The sequence below is a fragment of the Lissotriton vulgaris genome, chromosome 1_2, assembly GCF_964263255.1.
Source record: "Lissotriton vulgaris chromosome 1_2, aLisVul1.2, whole genome shotgun sequence".
NCBI lineage: Eukaryota > Metazoa > Chordata > Amphibia > Caudata > Salamandridae > Lissotriton > Lissotriton vulgaris.
Genome location: NC_141686.1, coordinates 39,608,085 through 39,631,204, shown reverse-complemented (window position 1 = coordinate 39,631,204; position 23,120 = coordinate 39,608,085). Strand labels below are relative to the sequence as shown.

Sequence of the window (23,120 nt, the reverse complement as noted above, 5' to 3'; positions counted from 1 at the left end):
GCACTCGCTTGCCAGTACATAAACGGGTGCTGCAGCACATCAGAGCAATAGTGGGTAAAGACCAATCTTATCCCGTGGCCCGTCACTTTGAAAGTGTACACAATAGTGATCCATCTGGCCTACTATATTTTGCAATTGACTGTGTTATGCCACTAAAAAGAGGGGGTGACCGGGATGCGAAGCTCCGTTTGCTGGAGACCAGATACATAATTGAACTTGACAGTAAGGCCCCACGAGGCATGAATGCAAGTGAAGAAATGTATACATGTTTATAGGTTCTTGAACTGAAAAGTATACCTTCTATCATAGAGAATTGAGAATTTTGGATAACAGATTTCAATCAGTAACTCATCCTTGATTTCCACATATTAATTAATGTATCTAACAAAGTTTGATTGACAACCATTTTACATCTAGGTTGGTGCATTTAAATGCTGATTCCAATAGAATTATAAATTGAAAATCAAAAATGATTAGTTAATTTCCTTCCACTCCATGAAATATTAAAACATGTAAAAAACTGTTTTCAAGAAAAACATATACAAAAAATTTGAATGGTAATGTTAAAATTTGCACAGTATGCACTTATGTTTTTTTGGGGGGGTTTAAGATGAGATTTGGTACTTATGACCAGGATGAACTTAGATATTTTAAATTGTTTTATACAATTTGAATGTACTCTTTTTATAGAGAGAAATGGTGTTTACAAGATGCATATCGACAGTTCCTCTATATAATTTCTTTTTAAAAGAATGAATTATGAATTTAATAGGAAGTCTGTTCTTGAAAGAAATCACATTTTAATTGCTGTAGTTTGCACAAAATAGATGCTGCTAGATCAACATTCAAAGAGGGTTATTTATTTATAGAGTAGACACTTTGTCTTTTATTGTAAATAATATGTATATATCATGAATTTTATATGTTTATGATTTTCTGTATATATTTCCACTAAAAATGTTAGTTTTAGTCTTATATGCGAAAAACTATTTTTCTATTGTATATAGGATATCAATACAACATTGCACATATTTGCACAGCACTTTCTGTACAGCTATAAGTGGAACATGTCGAAAACTGAATTGGGCACTGTGCCCTTTATTTAACAGAAACTAACACCATTCTCTGTAATTAACAAATTGAGGTACATTAAGGAGTTAATGGGGGCGGACCATTAATAGTCTGGTCCACCTCTTTGTGGTTCATGAAAGCTATAAGTACCCTCATTTATTTTTATGTGATCAAGCCTCTGGCTAGAGGCGAAACGCGTCATGCGGAACTGCTTGGGTGTTAATTTATGGATGGAATAAAACACTGATTTGCACAAAAGTCGGGTCTGACTTGTTCGTTCTGAGTCCAGTTGAAGCAGCGGAACTGGGATGCGGTAGCGTCGAGCAAAATTATATATATATATATATATATATATATATATATATATATATATATATATATATATATATATATATATATATATATATATATATATATATATATATATATATATATATATATCTATCTCGAACCCATTGCTCCCCTTATCCCTTATATTTAGATCTGGGTTGTCAGTCCATTAGGGATGTTGCACATTATAGGTTACTGATATACTGGAGGAGGCTCTGGGTGACCACAGAGCTGGCCAGTTATTCTTTGGTCCTGATGGAAGTTCGGGAGCTGGATGTAAACAAAAAAATTGCATGGTTTAGTTGCGTTAAAAACATTCTCTGTGAACTGGGGCTAAAACATTTGTGGACTGATCCAGCGGTCAGCACATTTCCAAGTAAAGTTGAGCTAAAGGCTGCCTACTGGCATATGATCAATTTTAAACAGTATACTGTTCCCCCTAAATCCACCTTGTCTAGCATCTTCCTGGGGATTAAACATGAACCAAAATTAGAGATGTATTGGGACCAAATCACTTGTACACTGGACAGAAAACTATTCCATCAGTTCAGAGTAGGAACTCTACCCACCAATGCCTTTACTTCAAAATGGCTTAAAGTAGATAGCAGTAGTAGCAACTGCCCTTTCTGCCTAGATAAGGAAGAATCAATGCCTCACATTCTTTTTGCATGCCCTGCTTATAGCAACCCGAGGCAACGCTGGTTGAAATCCATTTGTATTGCCCTGGGTAGCAAGTCATATATTGAGGCTTTTAGATTATTTAAAACATCAGTAGAGGGTCCCATTATGATAGCGATAGCTAAAGTTTTGGGACGGTATGGGTAACTCGATGGACAGACAGGAGATTAGATAAAGCCATCTCTATGTCTACCAACTGAGACAATCCATTTGTTTACTGTTCTTTCCCTTTTATTATAATATGTGATGAATTTAATTTGTGATTAGATGCTCTTTTTAGGTGCTTTCTATTATGCATGTTCCTGACAATCAAATGAGGATATTTTAGTGTATTATCTAATATTTATTTTTATAATTGGTATATGTCTTGTACAAACAAGTATGGTTACAAAGTGACAATTTGGTATGTTTAACCCGGAGTTGATGTTCGTCTGTGAAAACTTTTGTGATTTCTTTTAAATTGAAATAAAGTTTATAAACTGAAACTGATATATACACAAACATGTCCATTTTCCTTGAACTAGGGCATAAGGTGATTAATTAAAAAAAGCATGGTGCAAGCTTCTACAAGAGGACTCTTCGTTGTGATCAAGGCAAAGGAAATTGGGCATTTTTGGTGTGGAATCTGAGACACCAGTTACCAGCACCATCGCCGGTCAGGTGCACGACAACAGACATCAGCAGAAATATATCTCCAAGAAAGAAGTGACTCAAACAGATAGGACTCACTAGAGAACAAGGCTCACTACAGAACAAAAACATATTTCCACTACGTTTCAGCTCCCGCCTTTCTCAAGTAATGCAAGATTGTTTCCTCAGTGGCTGCACTGGTGGCAAAATCTGAAATGTTGAATTGGAAATATATTTTTTTCTTTGCAGAGTCCATCTGTTTCAGTCACTGCTTTCTAGGATATTTAATTTCTTTGTGACTCATTGAATCCTTCTGCATCCAGATTTCCTTCCCTGGTTGTTTTCTTGTGATCCTTCATGTTCTAGTATACATGCCCCCCGCCCCGTTCATGCACATTTAGATGTGACAAAATATACTTAGAGATACAGTTAGCAGGATGAACGGCCCCACCCGGTGAGGACTACTCTGGACATCTCATTAATTGAATATGTCTTTGCATCTGATAATGCTGCAATGTTCATTTGAATTTTCTATGGAAAATACTAATAAAACCAAGCTAAAAAAAAAGATGTGGTTTTCATTATTCATGTGTCCTTTTAGATGGAACTTTGCTTCCAAGTTATAAGCAGATATATTAATATAGGAGGAAGGAATAAAGAAATGCTGTATACTTAGCCACAAGATACATGTGTATATCAGACTATGTAAATATTGCTGCTTTTATGTACATGTGTGGGTGTGTATAAAAGAATGGGCTTATGTCTTCTGCTAAGAATTTACTAAGTGTCATGTGTTAAAATATGCATCACTACATATTTAAATGTGTGGGTATGTCCCTAATACACATATATGTTAATTTCAGTTATGAGTAAAAAAAAACCTATTTCCCTTAAACCTTTTTCCAATCCCTCCCCTCTGTGACTCATCTCAACCTTTCTGACTATTAACTCCCAAACTTCCTTTTCAAATTTCCCACTGCTTTTTAGACAACTCCCCAACTAACAGGAGGAGCACATGTCCTCTATTCCCAATAACAAATCAACTTTTCTAATCCTCTCCCATTATTCTATCTCAACTCAACACACTACTAGACGCACAAGAACTAGAGAGCACGAATTTACCTCAACGAATCAACTATTTAACTCTAATCTGGGGTTCCAGAGTAGCGTCCTACTCGCTGCAAACTTCTTGCTACATGGCATCGTCAGGGGTAGGAAAAGCTAAATCAATTCTGTTAGACCCGTTAGCCCTTTAGGTGGTCCCTTCTATCTTTTGTTTTTTTTCTTTTCCTCCCCTTTCTGCCTCCAACATTTTATTTCCCCCTTTTCGTCCACCATACTTTTTATTGGTGATGTCCTTAGAGCTCTGGGTGCCTCATTATTTTTACACCATGACGGGGCACAGGTGTTCTTTTAAAATGGAGGTGGTAGTGAGGTGATCCTTTACAAAATGGTGGCTTCCAACTGCCAAAGAATTTTACCTGAGGAACTAGCCCATAGACTAGTGAGAGGGATCTAGAACCTTCTGGCCCATTCTAGTGACATGGGTCCAGGGGTATATAAGGTCAGCACCTGGGCGGCCATTTTGTGTCATCAGAGAGCTAGCTGGAGTGCAGGCTGGAGCGTCAGGGGAGTGGAACACTTAGAGGGTTGACTTCCTTCAAGGGTTGCGTCCTTTCTGCTGTCATTACCCCCGGCCTTAGACCTGACCCGGTGTAGTCACACCTTTATTGAATTCTGCCCTGGGAACTCCACAGAATAAGAGAAACTGACGCTTTCCCTGAATCAAATTAAGTGACTGCTGGGGCTCGTGCTAAGTCAAGAGTACTGCCCCCTTGAGGTCCCTCCGTAAGAAGAGCCGTTCTTTTTCCGACCCTGAGAAACCCCCTTTAGAGAAGGAACGGTGAACATCTGTCATCTCCCACCCGTTTCCTGAACAATCTGAAACCTGAGAAGAGCTGTCTCATTACCAGCCCTGAGGAGCGCTGTACGAGAGCCACTTCCCCCCCTCCTTTCAGGGACGGGACTGCCGGGGACCTGTTGAGCGGCATCGGAGTTGGAGGTGCCCGGGTGGAAATTGCGCTCCCTTTTTCAGATAGGGAGGAGTCTGTGTGAGAGGTGCCGCTGCTGACTAGCTCCAAGGCGGCCGCATAGCTCCGAGGCGTCTACCTCCAGCGCAGGCCCAGCAGGGTTCTTGTCAGCGTGTCAGAGAGACGGCGCTGCAGAACCGCCACTTCCTTCTCGCGCAGGCCCAGTGAAGCGAGGCTTTTACCCGAGAGGCGGAGGAAGTGTCTTGGGGGAGTGATCGTGCTGAGGAGGAGTCAGCTGGAAGGTGAAGCGGTAGCGTCTTCCCTCCCGCGCAGGCCCAGAGAGTAAGTCGGCCTGGCTGGGGAGAGAGCGGACGCTAAGAGAAGAGTCTGCCAGTGGTGAGGTGACGACTCCCGCTGCACGGGTTGGCTGAATCAGGACAAACATCAATTCTGCCATAAGTAAGCAAAGTTCTGGGGGCTGGGGAAGGACATCAAAACGGAGGCATCGCCACAGGGTATAATAAAGGAACTATTTCCTGGAAACCTGAAGGGAACTGACAAATAGGCCAGAGGAGCCTGTACTGGAAAGACTAACATTCTGGAACTAGCGAGCTACCATTAATAGCACTATTGCTGGCTCATTACTCGAGTAAACTGGTAGCCAGAACACCACGGGTGATCTACTTAAACGCCTGATCTTGCTGGAATTTAATGCCTGTTCTTATCTGCTTGGGGGTAAACCGACCTGATATTTGTGAATGCATTCTCTGAACTTATTATAAAGGAAGTGTCAAATGCTCTTCAAGGTTTAAGATTGTGCACTCTTACTTCTCTGAATTGAAGGGGGGGGGGGGGGACCTTGTTCTTACTGCTAACTTCAAATTCAAACCGCAAAAGTACTGACTGAAATTTTGCGCATTGGAGGGGATTACTGAATTCTTGCCAATAGACAATAAGGTTCTAAAACCAAATGTAATGATGAATTTATAAGGATACTGGAAATCAAATGTGGAAATGCTTGCTATATGTAAACAACCCCTGGTTGACGGGGTAAGACCATTCAAAGAATTTTTATAAAGTATTCCGTATTTTTCTAATCTGGTGTAGTGTCAAATCAAATCAAAAGTTTCTTTATTCGACTGACAGGAAAGCAGTCATAAAAGCACACAATACAATAATATACAATTCGTTCATAAAAAGAAAAAGTTTATCTTCCATTAGTGTAGTGTCATTTTTAGTGGTTGGGCGCTGGATTGCTGTGTTGATTGTGACGCAAGCATATCACAATTGCCTTTGAGAATAGACCTTCCTACTCTGTGCCAGGCTACCCTATGTGGACTGGTAACCCTGAGAGAGGGGAGGATTTTACTATATAAATATCCTGGGACACTCTCATCGCTTAGCCAGCATTAACCCCTGTGAATGCCCTGCAGCTTGAAAGTTATAGGCCTCAGTTACGTTGACCAGAGTGCTGCCATTTTCTCATAGTGCAATCAGAAAACAGGTCTGACCTAGGCTTCATCCAGCCCCACTTGTCTGCGAGGCTTCGCACTCCTGTTTCAAGCCCCCACCCTACTGTGTGCTAAGTTCACGAACGTTAAAGCTCAACTTCCCCTCTATTCTTTCAACACACCGTGGACCACCACCTAAGGCTGTGCATGAGAAGAGGGGAAGTTCACGCCGCAGCTACGCCAAGCTTGAGTGATGAATGTTGCAACAAGCATTACAGACTGGTACATACACACATAAATAGAATTATTTCGCGCAATAATAACACTTTTCTGCCTTTCTGCCGCCCAAGCAGAATTTATGACAATCTTCCAATCAACAAGGCACGACCTTAGTCTAGACAAGTGTACGTGTCGCATTTACAGGAAAAGGGCTACAGGTCCAACAAATTCTGATCCCAAACACATTTGGAACACGATAAAAATAACAGTAGCTCATATTTCTCCGTTCTTAATTAGTCACAAGAAGACAGCATTTTATGATAGCATGGCACTTGGTACTATAGAAATCTATAATGGGAATATTACAGGACCACACTCAGAGGCACCCTCATCTACAGACCACCAGGAACCCGTAAACAATTCAACGAAGACATCACTGACTTCATCAGCCCACATGCCCTCCCCTCCGAGAACTACATTCTACTGGGAGACTTCAACTTCCATCTAGAAAAGACAAGCATTTGCAATGCGATAGGTCTCGCATTAGGAAAGTTTGAGCTATTGGTATTGTAAATGACAAATTTTTTATTTATGTTTTGTTTTTTAAAATAGCGAAATTAATAGCTTTGTCATTTACAATACCAATAGTTATAACTTTCGCAAATGTGACACGTATAGCATTTGTAATGCAACATGTGTTGTATTTACGTGACTTACATGTTAAAAAAAATGAAACCTCTAGTCCAAGAATAGAACGTGCTCTTGGCTAGCAAGAATGCACTTGGCTGCTATGAGTAGGAAATCATTAAATACATAAACTCCTCTGAGGACAGGATGGAGAGAGAGAGAGAGAGATTGAATAGAGATGTTTATTATTTCAGTGAATATGGGTCACGATATGAATCTGAAATATGTGCTGGCACAGGACTTCACTAAAGGAAGCTTTGTTCATACAAAGTGCCGGGGAAGAGAGTGGCAGGCTCCACGGAAGGGGGAACCCCCGTCGCCAGTCCAGTTTCCACAGTGTTCATGCACTTTATCACCCACAAATGTACACAGGCACATGCTGTTTATATTATGGTATGTTATGTTAACTGGACTTGTAAAGCATGTGCCTCGTCCAGGGGGCTATCCTGGCGCTAAAAAGAAGGGGGGGGGGCTTCCCAGTCTGGGGCATGTGTGAAGAGTCACTGTTTTCAGTGTATATTAGTAGGCAGGTGCCTAATCAAGGCACTGCAAGAGGCCACAGGGGGTTAAAAATGTCCTTGTTGCTAGGGGACAGGGAGCAAACAAATAGCAGAATATGATTTGCCTGGTGCTTTGAAAACCTGTGCAGTAGAGTTGTTTGCAGAATAATGCAGTGTCACTACCAAGGGCCCTATTCCGAGTTGGCCGGTAAAATGAGGCAGCAATAACGTGTTCAGCATTATCGGTTCCGGCAGGTACCAGCACGCCCTTTAACGTCAGGATGAGTGTGAGCCCCAGAATGTGGAATAACATGAGGGTGCCGGGATTGCCAAACACTTTACTGCATGTTTTTTTTGTATTACGGGTAATTTTCCGGTCACATTTTACACCTCTTTGCAAAAGCTGAAGAGGGTGAGCAAAAAAACACAGTTGTTTTACTGGGTGTAATTCCTTACACGGTTAAACTTGTGCGATGTGGTAATCCTACAAAAAGCATGTCGAACTTCTACGCTGCAAAGCTTGGGTGAGGGCGTAAATGCTCGAAATTGCACCTGAGACGGCACACCACCCATGTCGTCTCCACCTCTGCTCAGCAGAGGGCTTTTCCAGGGCAGTAACACTCCCTTCAGTGTATCGTTTCGTCGGTGCTGTTCGACCAGCCAGGAGCACTCAGCTCGTGGGATTACTACTTTCACGTTTCCCATTGTAAATACTGTTATGTTTAGTGTTCACTGGAAAAACAGGACTGGCTGGAAGTGACCACCACGGCTGGGGCTAGTTTATTGCAATGCTTTTCACTTGAAGAACAAGTACGTGAATGAAATAAATAAAACTGTTGAGCACGCAGTTGAGGTTCTGTTGTTTTCCTGTATTTGGCGCACGTCGGCTTGGAGCGCAGAAGAGACGCGAGAGGGCAGGAGCGTGACGCCGTGAGCGTGCACGTTGGCGTTCCCTGCGGCTTGTGACAGTGGCGGCGCCTGCAGTCTTCGCCCACTGTACTTGAGGAGTGCTGTGAGGCTGTGGGACGGGGAAGAGTATAGCAGACCCGGTGAGGGGGGGCCTCGGGGCACATTGCCGGTGCCCGCCCCCCCCCAGTGATGGAAGCCATGCGTGTGCCCGGTGAGCGGGGTTGGGAGTGTGTGTGTGCGCGTTGGTGTGTGTATGTAAGCGGGGGGCGGGGGGCGGCGGGCGGGTGCGCTTGTATGTGCCTGCGTGTGTTGTACCTGTGTGTGCCTGCCTGTGTGTACGTGTGCCTGTATGCAGGGGCTGGCTGTGTGAGCACGGGAATGTAAGGCACGAGAGGGGCACGGCGACGTGCGCGCTCACGAGGTCAAATCTGAGCAAATCTGCGCTCGTGCACCCTCTCGTGTCCACATTCCTAAATACGGGCCACAATAGGTCTGAAGCAGACACCATCAATGCTCACGCATTGAGGGTAGGTTTGCTCGACCTAAAAAATGACAGCAACACCACCACCCTTCTGGACAACCTAGCTAATCTTGGACTCAAACAACTCGTTAACGCCCCCATCCATGTAGCCGGACATACGCTCGACTCCATCTTCACCTCCTGCAAACACATCTCCTTCGATCACACCACAGCTCTCCATTGGACGGACCACAGCTGTGTCCACTTCAGCTACAAAACCACCACGATCCACAACCCATTCCCCGAAGAAACTGGAACAAAATCACCACCGACCAACTCATCACATCGCTCAACCAAAACCCCCCCACCCTCTCATCGGACCCAAACGAAGCTTCCACCAAACGCAAACAATGGATTACTCACAGCGCTGACGAATTAGCACCTCTGAAAAACCACCAAACCAAACAGGGTAGTAAAAAGGCCCCTTGGTTCAACGACGACCTTAAAAAATCCACGAAACTTTGCCGTACTCTAGAGAAAACATGGAGAAAAAACCCAACCACTGACAACCTGGCCTCCTTCAAAGCATCCACCCGCAAACACCACCAATTGATCCGATCCACCAAGAAAGCAGCATTAAAGGATCGACTCGACAACAACGCCCTTAATAGCAAGGAACTTTTCAACATCGTAAAAGAATTTACCAACCCCACCGCAGCCTCAAACGACATTACTCCCTCCCAAGACCTCTGCGATCCGTTATCCTCTTTCTTCTACAACAAAATCGCCGACATACATAACAGCTTTGAGAAAATTTCCAAAGAACAGTCCACTCCACCCGCCTCCGAACCTAAACCGCCCTCTAGCAACCTGAGCACCTGGAACCCAATCACCACTGATGACACCATCCGCCTAATGAACTCCATCCACTCAGGCTCGCCAACAGACCCCTGTCCTCACCACATCTTCAACAAAGCAGATTCCATCATCGCACCCCATCTCCGTGATGTCATCAACTGCTCCTTCAACTCCGCTACCTTCCCAGATAGCTGGAAACACGCCAAACTCAGCGCTCTCCTGAAGAAACCCACAGCAGAGCCCTCGGAACTCAAGAACTACCGCCCCATTTCCCTCCTCCCATTCCCTGCCAAAGTCACTGAGAAAGCCGTCAATAGCCAACTCGCCGCCTTCCTTGAATCCAACAACTCTCTCGACCCATCACAATCCGGCTTCCGAGCCAAACACAGCACCGAAACCGCCCTCATTGCAGCGACAGACGACATCCGATCGCTACTGGACAGCGGTGAAACGGTTGCCCTCATCCTACTAGACCTATCCGCCGCCTTCGACACAGTCTGTCATAGCACCCTCATACAACGCCTCAACGACGTCGGAATACAAGGAAAAGCCTTGAACTGGATCATCTCGTTCCTCGCCGGGAGAACCCAGAGAGTCCGACTCCCCCCATCAGAGGCCACCAAAGTCATCTGCGGAGTACCACAAGGATCGTCACTCAGTCCCACCCTCTTCAACGTTTACATGAGTCCTCTTGCTTCCATTGCGCGACAACACAACCTCAACATCATCTCCTACGCAGACGACACCCAGCTGAACCACTCCCTCACCAAAGACCCAAACACCGCCAAAACCAATCTTCATGAAGGCATGAAAGAAGTAGCCGAATGGATGAAAAACAGCCGCCTAAAACTTAACTCAGATAAAACGGAAGTCCTCATCCTAGGGTCATCCCCCTCTGCCTGGGACGATTCATGGTGGCCATCGGCCCTGGGCACAGCACCCATACCCACAGACCACGCACGTAACCTAGGCTTCATCCTAGACTCCTCCCTCTCGATGACCAGTCAAGTCAACGCCGTCTCATCCTCCTGCTTCAACGTACTTCGTATGCTCAAGAAAATCTTCCGTTGGATCCCCACCGAAACAAGAAAGACGGTCACCCACACACTGGTCACTAGCCGACTGGACTATGGAAACACCCTCTACGCCGGAACCACAGCCAAATTACAGAAAAAAGTCCAACGCATACAAAATGCATCAGCCAGACTCTTACTAGACATCCCTCGCCAAGCTCACATTACCGGCCACCTGAAAGACCTCCACTGGTTTCCCGTCAACAAGAGAATAACGTTCCGTCTCCTCACCACACGCACACAAAGCCCTCTACAAAATAGGACCCGAATGCCTCAACACGCGACTGTCCTTCTACACACCCACCCGCCAAAAAAGATCCTCCAATCAAGCTCTCGCCGCAGTTCCGCGCATCCACAAATCCACCATGGGAGGAAGATCCTTCTCCTACCTGGCGGCTAAGACCTGGAATTCTCTCCCCACTCACCTCCGCCTCACACAGAACCACATTTCATTCAGAAAGGAACTTAAAACCTGGCTATACGACAAATAATACACCCCCTCCCTCAAGCGCCTTGAGACCCTCTGGGTGAGTAGTGCGCTATACAAATACTTGAACTTGAACTTACAAATAACATTATTCGGGTGCTTTCGCCTCTTGCCGCGTAATCTTCGGTCACAGGGTTGCATCGGTAAATGGTTGGGGGTAGATGTATCTGTTGTATATGGGTCACAGTTTTCTATTTCATGCAAGGTAGCTGGTTATTAATGCTTTTGTTACAGCGAGCCATATTTTAGCTGTAGGCCACTAGTTACACGTAGGTGAGTGAGTTATGCACCCATTGTTACATATACATGTAAACTACAAGAGATAATTGTTATTCATTAGTTGCAATTGTAAATAAATGTTTAGGCCGGTACTGAATAATTCTCATGGCTCACTCTACCCTTCGTGACTCCGCACCTTTCTACCACCTTCTACTAACCCCATTTGTGGCTTCCACATGAACATTGTTTCGTCAGCAGTGCGTATTCCTATTCCTCCAAACTATGTACACAAAATAAAAAAAATAAAAACATCGCCACTGCCGCTTTAGAAGCTGCTGTTGAGTGTTTTATCAAATGCATCACAATTGAGTCGGTCAAAAAAGGTATTCCGTGAACATCGTATAACCAGAAAAGGGAAGGCGAGGATGTATACAAAAATATCGATTAAGTGAAAAGTTAGAACTCACAAAGCCCCTATCGACTCTCGCTGTAAACAGGGTAGTAAACTTACATGTCTAACAAATGATCGACGACGCCGCCATTCATTTCAAGGTCCACAGGCACAGGCAGCAGCTGATGCTGAAGGGACCGTCACCGAATTTCTATTTGTTTCTAAAAAAAGAAAGTTTTACTCTTCGCTTTTTTCCCCACACCCAATATATTATTCTATTGTGTTTTCTTGTATGTACGTGCGCAGAACATCGGTGCTAGTGCAGTTTGATTTGACAATTAACTCCTCCTACAAATAGGAGCTCTAACATAAACACACAGACTGTGTGCCCGAGAGGAGAGTTGTAGTTTTTATCTCACAGAATAGGATCATCTCCGGGAAGTGAGACACTTGCATTGACTCGTGACGCAGATAAGTAGAATGATCAAAACAAAACAGCAGTGCGTTTGAAAGAAAAAGTGGACTAGAGTCCCCTAGTGGACTAGAGAACCGAACCATTTCCTGTCTGTAAGAGCCATATCGGTATTTTACAGCGTGGCGGACAAAATATTCAGAGATTCGTGAACCGGGAAATCAAACCTAAAAGCAACCTTTTACATATATAAATGGCGTGCAGTAAACATGCACCTTACCCAAAATGATAGTTAAAAACTGAACAAATAGCTGTATTAGTTTGTCAGCATTTTTTTTTAGTCTGCATCAAAAATAATGAACTTGATTAAGGACTGTTTTAAAACAACAAACGCACTAGGTTTTGTATTACATCTTTTAAAGCAAATGATGAATCTGCCGTTTTATTGGCATCGCTAATAGTAAAAATATCTCTCCAGTATGGCCGCCCCTTTTGTCCATCTTTGAAGCGAACCTACTTAGGCTTCATGTAAGTGCTTGAATCCTCCGTGACGTCTATTTTAACACTTGGCGCTCTGCGAAATAGCAGCCCTCTCCTCATATCGATACACAATTTTTGTCTCTTTAGTTCCATTTTGAAAATATGACATCTTCAACCAATGTGTGTGTAACCTTGTATTCAATGAATAGCGGACAAAAAACGACTACATAGCGAGTAATGTTGAAAAATGTGCCTTCGACCGCACACCACAGACAAATTGCAAAGGCATATTAGGGACATGCTGGTGACATGCTGAAAGGCATTCCGCCCATTGCTTAACATTGGCTGCCTTTGTGTTTTGTTATTCACATTTACTTTTAATTCGCTGGTTTTATTTATGTTATGTGTAACATAATCCATTGACTCCTTGCACTCTTCCAGGAGTGCTCACTTTTCATAAACTTTTTTTTGTCTTTTTGGTTAAGCCTGCAGAGCTTTCCAAACTCTGCGGCGCGACACAGCCCGAGTTTGGAAAGCAGGGAGGTATGAAATGATTTAACTATGGCTAGGTAGATTAACTGTTCCCGTCCCTCAGCCATCACAGATTTGTGGGGGTGACATTATCGATCCTCTCACAGCACAGTATTCACTCTTTCAGCTCTCTATGTGCTGTAAAAGAGGTGCCTGTCCCTGACCAGGAGGGAGGGACAGAGGCAATGGAGGGGGTCCTACGCTTTGCAAGGTCAGTGCTCCTTCAGAATTGGAGGGGACAATACAGCAGTCTTAAATTACTCGCTCCACCACAAATGCTGGAGTGAATAATGCAGCTGTTAACGAGGACGGCTCCTCCCGTAGAAGTTCATGAACTTGAAAGCGGAGCAGTGTAGATAAGACTGCGCTGCTGTGCTATTATTATCTTACTATAATGGGCTCTGCACAGCTGCTTGTTGATGTTCCTCTGAGGCACCTGGCAGTCATACCTTTCAGTCACCCACCCGACCCTGAACCCCCCCCTTGCAGAGCACGGGGCACAACGCTTTCTGCAGTCTATGATTATGGTCACAGAAACATTTCCCTGCAGAGATTGGACGGACCCCAGCAAAACTAGTCCCATAGAATCTCCAGGACGCCAGGACTGCATAGGACATCACCTCACTAAACGTCAGTTTAGAAACACATTAAGGACTGGGTATATAGCCTGATTTATATATGGGGCTTTCCAAGCATTAGTGTATCTTATTTTAGCCACTTTCAGAACTCATTACGTCAAAGTCAATTACTCACAGAAAACTCTGAATCAGGCCTGCGCTGCCAAGGAGTTCCATTCGCAGGACATTTTTTGTTTTTAAAGGTAATGTTTATTTTATACACAGGAACAAATACAGTATTCGCAAGTAAACTGTGTTTTTCCAACATTTTCTTTAATGTCATTATCCGGTGTACATTTCTGTAAAGAAGAACAGAATAACCAGACCTGGCATGTACTCAATGATGCAAAAACTGAGAGTACATTCACAGAACTAACATTTCAAAAGTTGGACATTTACTCATGTAGGATAATACCTGTTTGTCTAGATCCAACTCAATCATCAGATGATTCTTGGAGTAAGCTGCAACCCTTGCTGATTTTCAGGATTGCACAAATTCATTTACATTTCACCACATGCACATGTTCATTTCCACATACAACAAGCATTGGCATAGCCATTAGGTCTCGCTTTTGGGACCTTGTAAGTATTTAGTTATGTAGTACAATATCCTTGGTGCAACAACATCAACTGTTGCATAGCTAAACACATATAAGGTCTCAAAGGCGGGACCTATTGGCTATGCAAATGCTTGTTCCCTTTGCCATCATTTCATATCTTTCTTTTCCTCATTATTGATCTTTTTTGGTGCCTTTATCTCTTTTGCTCTGTTTCAAAGTCTGATGATGAAAAATAAATCCAAGTGCACAACAATGCGTGCTGGTGCCCACCACTGACAGCCACTGGCACAGATTAAACTCGAAGTTCAGCATTCAATTTTGAATGGTCATTGAACCTAGGCCTGTTTCTGGATTTTCTTTCATTATCATCAGTCTCAAATGTAACTGAGTGAGATTAATGAGGACTTTACATTTCGAATAGTACATCCACGAGGTGCAACACAAAATCACATTTAGAGCACTATCTGGCAGATGCATCAAAGTAATGTTTTGCGAGTCCTTAATAGCGAATTTTAAGGAATCGCTATTAAAGACTCGCAAAACGGGATGCATGTAGGAATCGCAATGTTATTAGCGATTCCTTAAGATTCCTTATTAGCGATTCGGTAATAGCTAATCGCTAATAAGGAATGGCTTCCCCATTCATTCCTATGGGCCTAAAGGCTCATAGGAATGAATGGGAAAGCCATTCCTTATTAGCGATTAGCTATTACCGAAACGATAATGTTCCGCTATTTCAAGGGTGCCAGGGTGTCCAAAGGACACCCTGTTGCACCCCTGAAATGGACCTGTGCACAAATGTTACACACACACATGCCCTAAGGGCATGTGTGCGCACAACATGTAACTTTGAAAAATGCACAAAAGAGCATTTTTCAAAGTTTTAGCAAATTACCACGAAGTTCAACTTCATGGTAATTTGCTCCCCCTATTAGCGAAATCGCTATTTTTTTGGGTTTCATGCATTGCATTTAAGGAGTCTCATTTTGGGATTCCTTAAATGCAAGAGCAATTTAAGGAATCTCTATTTAGAGATTCCTTAAATTGCGATTTCTGCATTTGGGATGATGCATCCCAAATGCAAAAATACCGGGTGCAAACGGGCAGATTCTGAGAATCTGCCCGTTTGCTCCCGGTATTTTCTTTGATGCATCTGCCTGTATATGTATTCAAAGATTACTAAGAATTGCTATACTTTGCTCCTTACACGAGCATAAGTTGAGCCATGGCACTACAACACAGAAGTGCCTATATTTTTGGGAAGTTGATTTCAGTGCTCTATACCCATTATAATTAATGTAGAAAACACAGTATTCTAATATGACTCTATTTACATTTGCTTTAGATTTAAAGCACCTGTAGACATTTTTTTTGGGTGAACATTGAATCACGCTTCTTCGGAACACATTTACTCAATCAATCAATCTATCAGTCATTTGTAAAGCGCATTACATACCCGCAAGGGTCTCAAGGCACTGGGGGGGCCGCTACTGATCAAACAGCCAGGTCTTGAGCATCCTCCTGAAGGTCAGCAGGTCTTGGGTCTGTCGTAGGCTCAGTGGGAGGATGTTCCAAGTCTTGGTGGCGAGGTGGGAGAAGGATCTCCCGCCGGTGGTTGTTTTTCGGATGCGCGGGACGGTGGCGAATGAGAAGTCGGCGGATCGTAGCTGGCGGTTGGGGATGTAGAAGGAGAGCGTCTGTTGAGGTAGGCTGGGCCGGTCTTGTGGAGTGCCTTGTGTGCGTGAATAAGGAGTTTGAAGGATATCCTCTTGCTGACGGTGAGCCAGTGCAGGTCCCTCAGGATTGGGGTGATGTGGCCGTGGCGTAGTACGTCGAGGATCAATCGTGCCGAGGCGTTTTGGATGGAAAAAAAATGTAGTAGTCGTTTGATGAGCTTGGCCGGGGCTCCTGCATAGAGGGCATTTCCATAGTCGAGTCTGCTGCTGACGAGGGCCTGGGTGACTTTCTTTCTTGTATCTGTCGGGATCCATCTGTAGAACTTGCGGAGCATGCGGAGGGTGTTGCAGCAGGAGGAGAAGACGGCCTTGACCTGCTTGGTCATTGAGAGCGTTGAGTCGTGGATGATTCCCAGGTTGCTTGTGTGTGGTCGGTGGGTGTCGGGGCTGCTCCCAGAGCCGCCAGCCACCAGGAGTCATCCCAGGCTTAGGGGTTGGAGCTGAGGATGAGGACCTCTGTCTTGTCCGAGTTCAGCTTCAGATGGCTGGTCTTCATCCAGTCGGCGACGGCCTTCATTCCTTCATGGAGGTTGAATTTGGCTGTGATGGGGTGAGAGAGAGGACCAGTTGAGTGTCGTCGGCATAGGAAATTATGTTGAGGTTGTGCTGTTGGGCGACGTGTGCGAGCGGGGCCATGTAAATGTGGAACAGTGTCGGGCTGAGGGAGAATCCCTGGGGCGTGCCGCAGATGATCTTGGAGGCTTCAGACCGTAATGGGGGGAGGCGGACGCTCTGGGTTCTGCCAGAGAGGAAGGAGGTGGTCCATTCCAGCGCCATCCCTGCGGCGTGGAGGCGTGCGCGTAGTGTGCGGTGGCAGACGGTGTCGAAGGCGGCCGAGAGGTCTAGGAGGATTAGTACTGCGGTCTCGCTGTTGTCCAGCAGGGTCCTGATGTCGTCGGTGGCAGCGATGAGGGTGGTCTCGGTGCTGTGGTTGCTGCAGAACCCTGACTGGGAAGGGTCCAGGATTCTGTTTTCTTCGAGGTATTGGGTTAGCTGTCTGTTGATGATTTTCTCGATGACCTTGGCTGGGAAGGGGAGCAGAGAGATGGGCCGGAAGTTCTTGAGGTCTCTAGGCTCAGCTTTGGGTTTTTTCAGTAGGGCGTTGATCTTTGCATGTTTTCAGCTCTCTGGGAAGGTCGCTGTCTCGAGGGAGAGATCGATGACGTTGTGCAGGTGGGGTGAGATGGAGCTGCTTGTTTTGTTGAAGACGTGGTGCGGGAAGGGATCTGACGGAGAGCGGGAGTGGATTGTGCTCATGGTCTTGATGGTGTCATCGGTGCTCACGCTGGCCCAGGCTAGCAAGGGTCAGGTCTGTTGTGTTGCTGTCTGTTGGGTCTGTCTAGGTGTTGAAGCTGTCGTGGATGTCTGCTATCTTGCGGTGAAAGAAGGTGGCGAGGGAGTCGCAAAGGCTTGTGACGGCGGAATGTCATTGGTGTTGGAGCTCGGGTTGGAGAGTTGCTTCACGTTGTTGAAGAGCTTCTTGCTATTGTGTGCGTTGTTGTCGAGGCGGTCTTTGAACGAGGTTCTCTTGGCAGCCCCTTTACTCGTATTGCTATCATAATGCTTTGACATTCGTGTGGTGAATAGTTATGTTTTTGTCACTATCGAAATCTTTCTACGGAGAATTGCTAAATTTAACTGAGGAGAAGAAAACTGGGGGGGTGTTCATGGGATTCTGGGTACAGGTGGCGGATGAGGACTTAGGGAGGCTTGTGTCTCGATGAATGGTGGTTCCACAAGTTACCAGTGGTGAGGTGAGGGAACCTGCGGTTGGTCTATCTCTGGAGGTCCAGCTTTCACTTAAAGCGTGGAGCCCGACACTAATACCTAGTGACTTTTACTGTGTACTGCGGTAGGTCAGGCATCTGTGTTTGTGGCCTGCAACTGCGACTGTGTGTTTTGTGGTGTGCGTGGGACTCTCTCCGGGTCATCATGGGTTAGTGATTATTTGAATTGATTCAATAGGATAGCCCAGTCCAGTGATATAGGGTGTTTGTGTGTCCCTTTCGCCTCCTCTTCTCGTAATGTTTCTTCCTCGGCCAGTGCCCATTTGTGTACCGCCCCCACCCATGCAGCAAATGGAGGACCTGTAAGGGAACGCCAGTGCATGGCTATGCTCCGTTTTGCCAGTAAAATGGCCAGTGAGACAAATCTGAGGGGCACTTTGTATTATTTCCTCCTCTGATAGATACCCAACACACAGGCTTCCCACGTATTCAGATATGTAAGCCCGGTGAGGTACTTGAGTGTTTTATGAATATGTTGCCAGTATGATTACAATGTGGGACAGCTCCAAAATATGTGATGGAAGTCCGCCATCTGCAATTGGCATCTGAGGCATAAGAACTGGGTGTCGGAGTAAAAGCGTTGGAGATGCGTTGGTGTCAAGTATGCTCTATGTAGGATATAGTACTGTATATTTTTGAATTGCACGTTTCGAGACACCTCCTTAGGGTATTCAAGAGCTCTTTCCCATTCTTCCTTGTGTAGAGGACAGCCAAATTCTTCTTCCCAGGTGGCCCGTAGGGTCTCTAGTGGTTTGTTCCCGAGTTCCCTGATGGCTTTATAGATCCAGGTGACCAAGTGTCATCCCACTCCCATGTGAAAGATTGTGTGTACGACTGGGTGCGTGGGTGGTTCACCTGTCGTAAGGTCATGGCATTGGCGATAGTTTGCGAGGAGTTGATGGTGGAGTAGGAACTGACCGGCAGGGAGATCATGGTCCTCTATCAGTCACTGGAAAGGCCTGAGCTGGCCATCTTCAAATAGCGACTCCTCTTCAGTGATACCACAGTCTGTCCATGTATGTTGCCTGTTAGGTGCATAGTAGTGTTCACGTTTGGGCCATCCGACCAGCGGAAGCAGGGGGGGTATATGCAGGCCTCCCTGATGACATACGGTGTATCCTTTGCATGCATTTGCGTGTCACTGTTACCTGTACGGGATATGTATGCTTTGGTTTGGTGCCCGGTAGGCGTAGTCGCCTGAGTTCAGGAATGGGCAGGGGACCATTTGTGAGGTGTGTCTCCCCTATGTGTCTGCCTGCCATCCAGTAGGAAAGCCACTGCAATTGTGCAGCTAGGAAATAGGATTCAAAGCATGGGGCGGCCAGTCCTCCTTGTGTTGTGGGTGGTTGTAATTTCGCTAGGGCTATGCTGTGTCTGCTTTTCCCCCATATCAGTGAGCCGAGGAGTGCGTCTAAGTCTCGAAAAAAGAGTTCTGGGCGGGATCACTGGCAAATTCGTGAAGTAGTATAGTAGTCGCAGGACCATTATCATTTTGGTGATGGCTACTCGGCCAATCGGAGCTAACGGGAGGTTTTTCCAGAATCCTACCGAGGATCTGATGCCAGCCAGAGCCCTATGGTGGTTACCTTCATAAATGTCGGCCGGGATCTGATAGAGACGGACCCCGAGGTATCGGGGAGCTTCTGCGCTGCAAGCAATGGTCTGATCTCCTAATCTTACGACCCGGGGGCGGGAAGGTTCAGGTGCAGCGGGTACACTGTAGACTTCTCCCAGTTTACACATAACCCGAAACTTATGCGAATTCTACGAGTGTGGCCAAGATAGGTGTTAAGTCCTCTGTGATCTCTCTAATACATATTAAAAGGTCATCTGCATACATAGAAACACTGTGCATGGTATTTGCAACTGGAATGCGCCATTGTTCCCCATCTCATCGCAACCATATGGCCAGTGGTTCCATCGCGAGGGCGAAAAGCAGAGGCGAAAGTGGGTAGCCCTGCCTCGTGCCGTACTGCACCTCAAACTCTGGTGAGATGTAGAGCCCTCTACGGACACGCGTTGTGAGTCTGGTGTATAAGAGACTAGTGTATGCCAAGAGAGTAGGACCAAGTCCTAGTCATTGTAGAATCGAGAAGAGGTACTGCCATGTGAGTGTGTCGAAAGCCTTTTCCAGGTCCAGTATAAGGCAGGCCAATTGGGGGTAAGTGACATTTGCCTCATCTTGGACATGGAATAGTTGGCGTATATTCTGGGATGTGTTTCTGCCCGGGACAAAACCACACTGATCGGGGTGTACCAAGGGCCGCATAATTTGTGTGTATCTATCCACTAATATCTTGCCTAGAATCTTGCAATCAGTGGAGAGGAGCGTGATGGGGCGGTAGGATGCCAACAATTGTGGGTCATGGTTGGATTTCAGGAAGGTCACGCTAACCGATTCCCGGAGGGATTTCGGTAGCTCACCAGTGTCTAATGCTGAGGCATACATCGCTGCCAATCGGAGGACCAGTAGGGAGGAGAAGGTCTTGTAGTATTCTAAGGGGAATCCATCTAGCCCCGGTGCCTTGTTGCGAGCCAAGGAGCGCAGGGCAGGAGTAATTTCCACTGGCTGTATCTTCGCCTCTAATGATGTACTATCCTCCCTTGTAATCACGGGGATTGTTAGGGGGTTGAGAAAGTGGTCTATTATGTCCTGCTCTATCAGGGTTGGGTGCCCGTAAACTTCCGAGTAGTGTTGGTGGAATGCTGGGAGGATCTGGTCTTGGGATTGTACAAGGTCACCATGAGGGTCTATTACCTCAGTGATGGGATTCGTGCCGCTGTCTTGTTTGACTAACCATGCTAGCAAGGTACCCATTTTATCGCGTTCCTTGTGCATTCGAGTTACATATGTCCTGAAGTTGTGGCATCGAAGGTTGACTAAGGGGGGTGTAACGGAGTCCACTCCGGAAGTCGTATCATCGCTGTCATCTTCCTCTCCTGAAGAGGTGCGGAGCTTGATCAATGTCTTCCGCCTGGGAGGAGGCTTGTAGGTCAATCACTGCTTGTAGAGTTCTGTGTCTTTCTTTCATGATTTTTTCGAGGTCCGGGGTGTCTTGGGTGTTAGTTCGGGTCGTTGTCTTTGCCCCGCTATGTTGCTGCTTTGGGGTGCATCTCCTTTGTTGTGGTGGCTTAGAGGTGCAGTCTGCTCTGGATTGTTGTGCGCAGTGCTGATCCGGCCATTCGTGTGCCTCTTCTGCACTTGTGAAGAAGACGGCCAAGCCGTTATAGAGCATTTTGAGACCGGCAGGGAATAGGAGAGAGTACTGAATTTTGTTTGCACGCAGTTGACATTTTACTTCCAGGAACGAAGATCTTTGCTGTTGCACCGGTCGTGCAAAGTCCGGGAACACCATTATCTGCCTGTTTTCCACGTGGAGGGGGCCTGTTTGTCTGGCAGCTCGGAGCACAGCATCTTGATCCCGAAAATGCAAGAATTTCACCAGCATCGGTCAGGGGAGGTGTTCCTGGCGTGGGCTTGCGGGCTGGTACTCTGAGGGCATGTTCAATAGAGAAGAACGCCGTCCTCTCCGCTGCGGGGGTGAATGATTTCGGCCAAGTTTCCATGTATCCCAGCGGGACCGTGCCTTCGATTCCTTCCGGTAGACCCAGCACACGAATGTTACAGCGGCGCGAGCGCCCTTCCAAGTCGTCCGTACGTTCCTCAATGGTGGACAGGTGTCTCAGGACATCCTGCAGCTTTGTTTGGTGTGCCTTGATGGTGGGTTGTATTGCAGCCAATTCCCTCTTCCCCTGCGATACTTTGCAAGTTTGCGGTTATGGTCCCGTATGAGGCTGATGTCCATTGAGAGGGTGCCTGTGCGCTTTTCCATAGAGATCCTAGACTGTTCGATGGCCGTCAGTACTTGGTCTAGCTTGTCTGAGATTGATGGGTCTGTCTGAGGTATAGTAGAGTCAAGGAAAGAGAGAAGACCCCACTTGTTCCAGGGAACAGGGTACTGTAGACAAAAAAAGTCAGTGGAAAATCCCTGGAGAAACTACTCTTTTACTCACTCTATTATATCTTATTTATCACATTCATCCAGAGGGCTGGTTTATAAATAAAAATGTATAATTCCCACACTAAAATGTAACGTTTACAGTCTTTTTATTTTTCATAAAAAATGGAAGAAAACACTGTTAACATAGATTAAAATTTCAGAGAAACGTCCTGAAAATATACATCATTAAAACATTATGAGTTTACAATACATGGCATTGGGAACAAATATTCACAATATCTCATCAAGTACAAACAAATTAAATTAAATACATGGAAAGAACCTATTCATCACATAATCACAGTACATCAGTTAATCAAAACATTCCCCCTTCTATCAGTAGCTTAAAATGCTCTTGCTACGCATTCGCTTGATCCAAAAAGCCTTTCAATATTTTCTCATGGGAGCTACAGTACCAATAATTCATGAATATCTGTTGTTCCCTGGGCTCTACTTGGATTCTGTAATTAAACCATTGCCTCGACGCGTTTCGGTGTTAAAACCCTGGATACCATAACACCTTCTTCAGGACAAGACAGTTTTTGGGGTCACCGTTTTCAAATTTTGGATATCCTTCTGTATATATAGAAAGATAAATATCAGCGAGGATAACATGCTACAATGCTTTTCTCATCCGTATTGCATTTTGATCTAAAACAAATGCTACTTTGAATGCATCTCGTTGTTTTCATTACCTTACTTTGCCAATTATACACTCTTTGATAAATATGGGTCTACATCTTATCTGTGTTCAACAAGTCTACCCTATATCAATGCGTTCTATTCTGTCAAACCTCATTTCCATAGTTTCACATTGAGGAAAAAGGGTCTTTCTCATCCCTCCGTTACATTTTAGTGATGGTTTCAATTACAGTCTCAGTCACTCACTGCCCGCATTCCCACCTATGGTTGATACTCGCCTTTTTATCGGATGAGCGGGAGGAAATACCACCCTCGGGTTAGTCTCCTATCTTTTCCACGCTGGTGGCTTTCAGATTAGATG

At 45.3% G+C, this 23,120-nt stretch overlaps 1 protein-coding gene across 4 annotated transcripts in view; it reads right to left on the bottom strand.

Annotated features, from left to right (window-relative positions):
• Nucleotides 1-12,450, bottom strand: part of AMN1 (antagonist of mitotic exit network 1 homolog) — a 773,844-nt gene extending 761,394 nt beyond the window's left edge. For 2 of the 4 annotated variants that reach the window (XR_015307529.1, XM_086952787.1), the window contains exon 1: nt 12,114-12,439. Coding sequence is in view for 1 of the 4 variants with exons in the window: in XM_086952786.1 (XP_086808912.1) it covers nt 12,114-12,148 (35 nt within the window). In the remaining 3 variants the exon portion in view is untranslated. Of the gene's footprint in view, nt 1-12,113 lie in introns of all 4 variants that reach the window. The other 2 variants (XR_015307528.1, XM_086952786.1) reach the window with 2 other exon arrangements.
• Between the last annotated feature and the right edge of the window lie 10,670 nt (nt 12,451-23,120).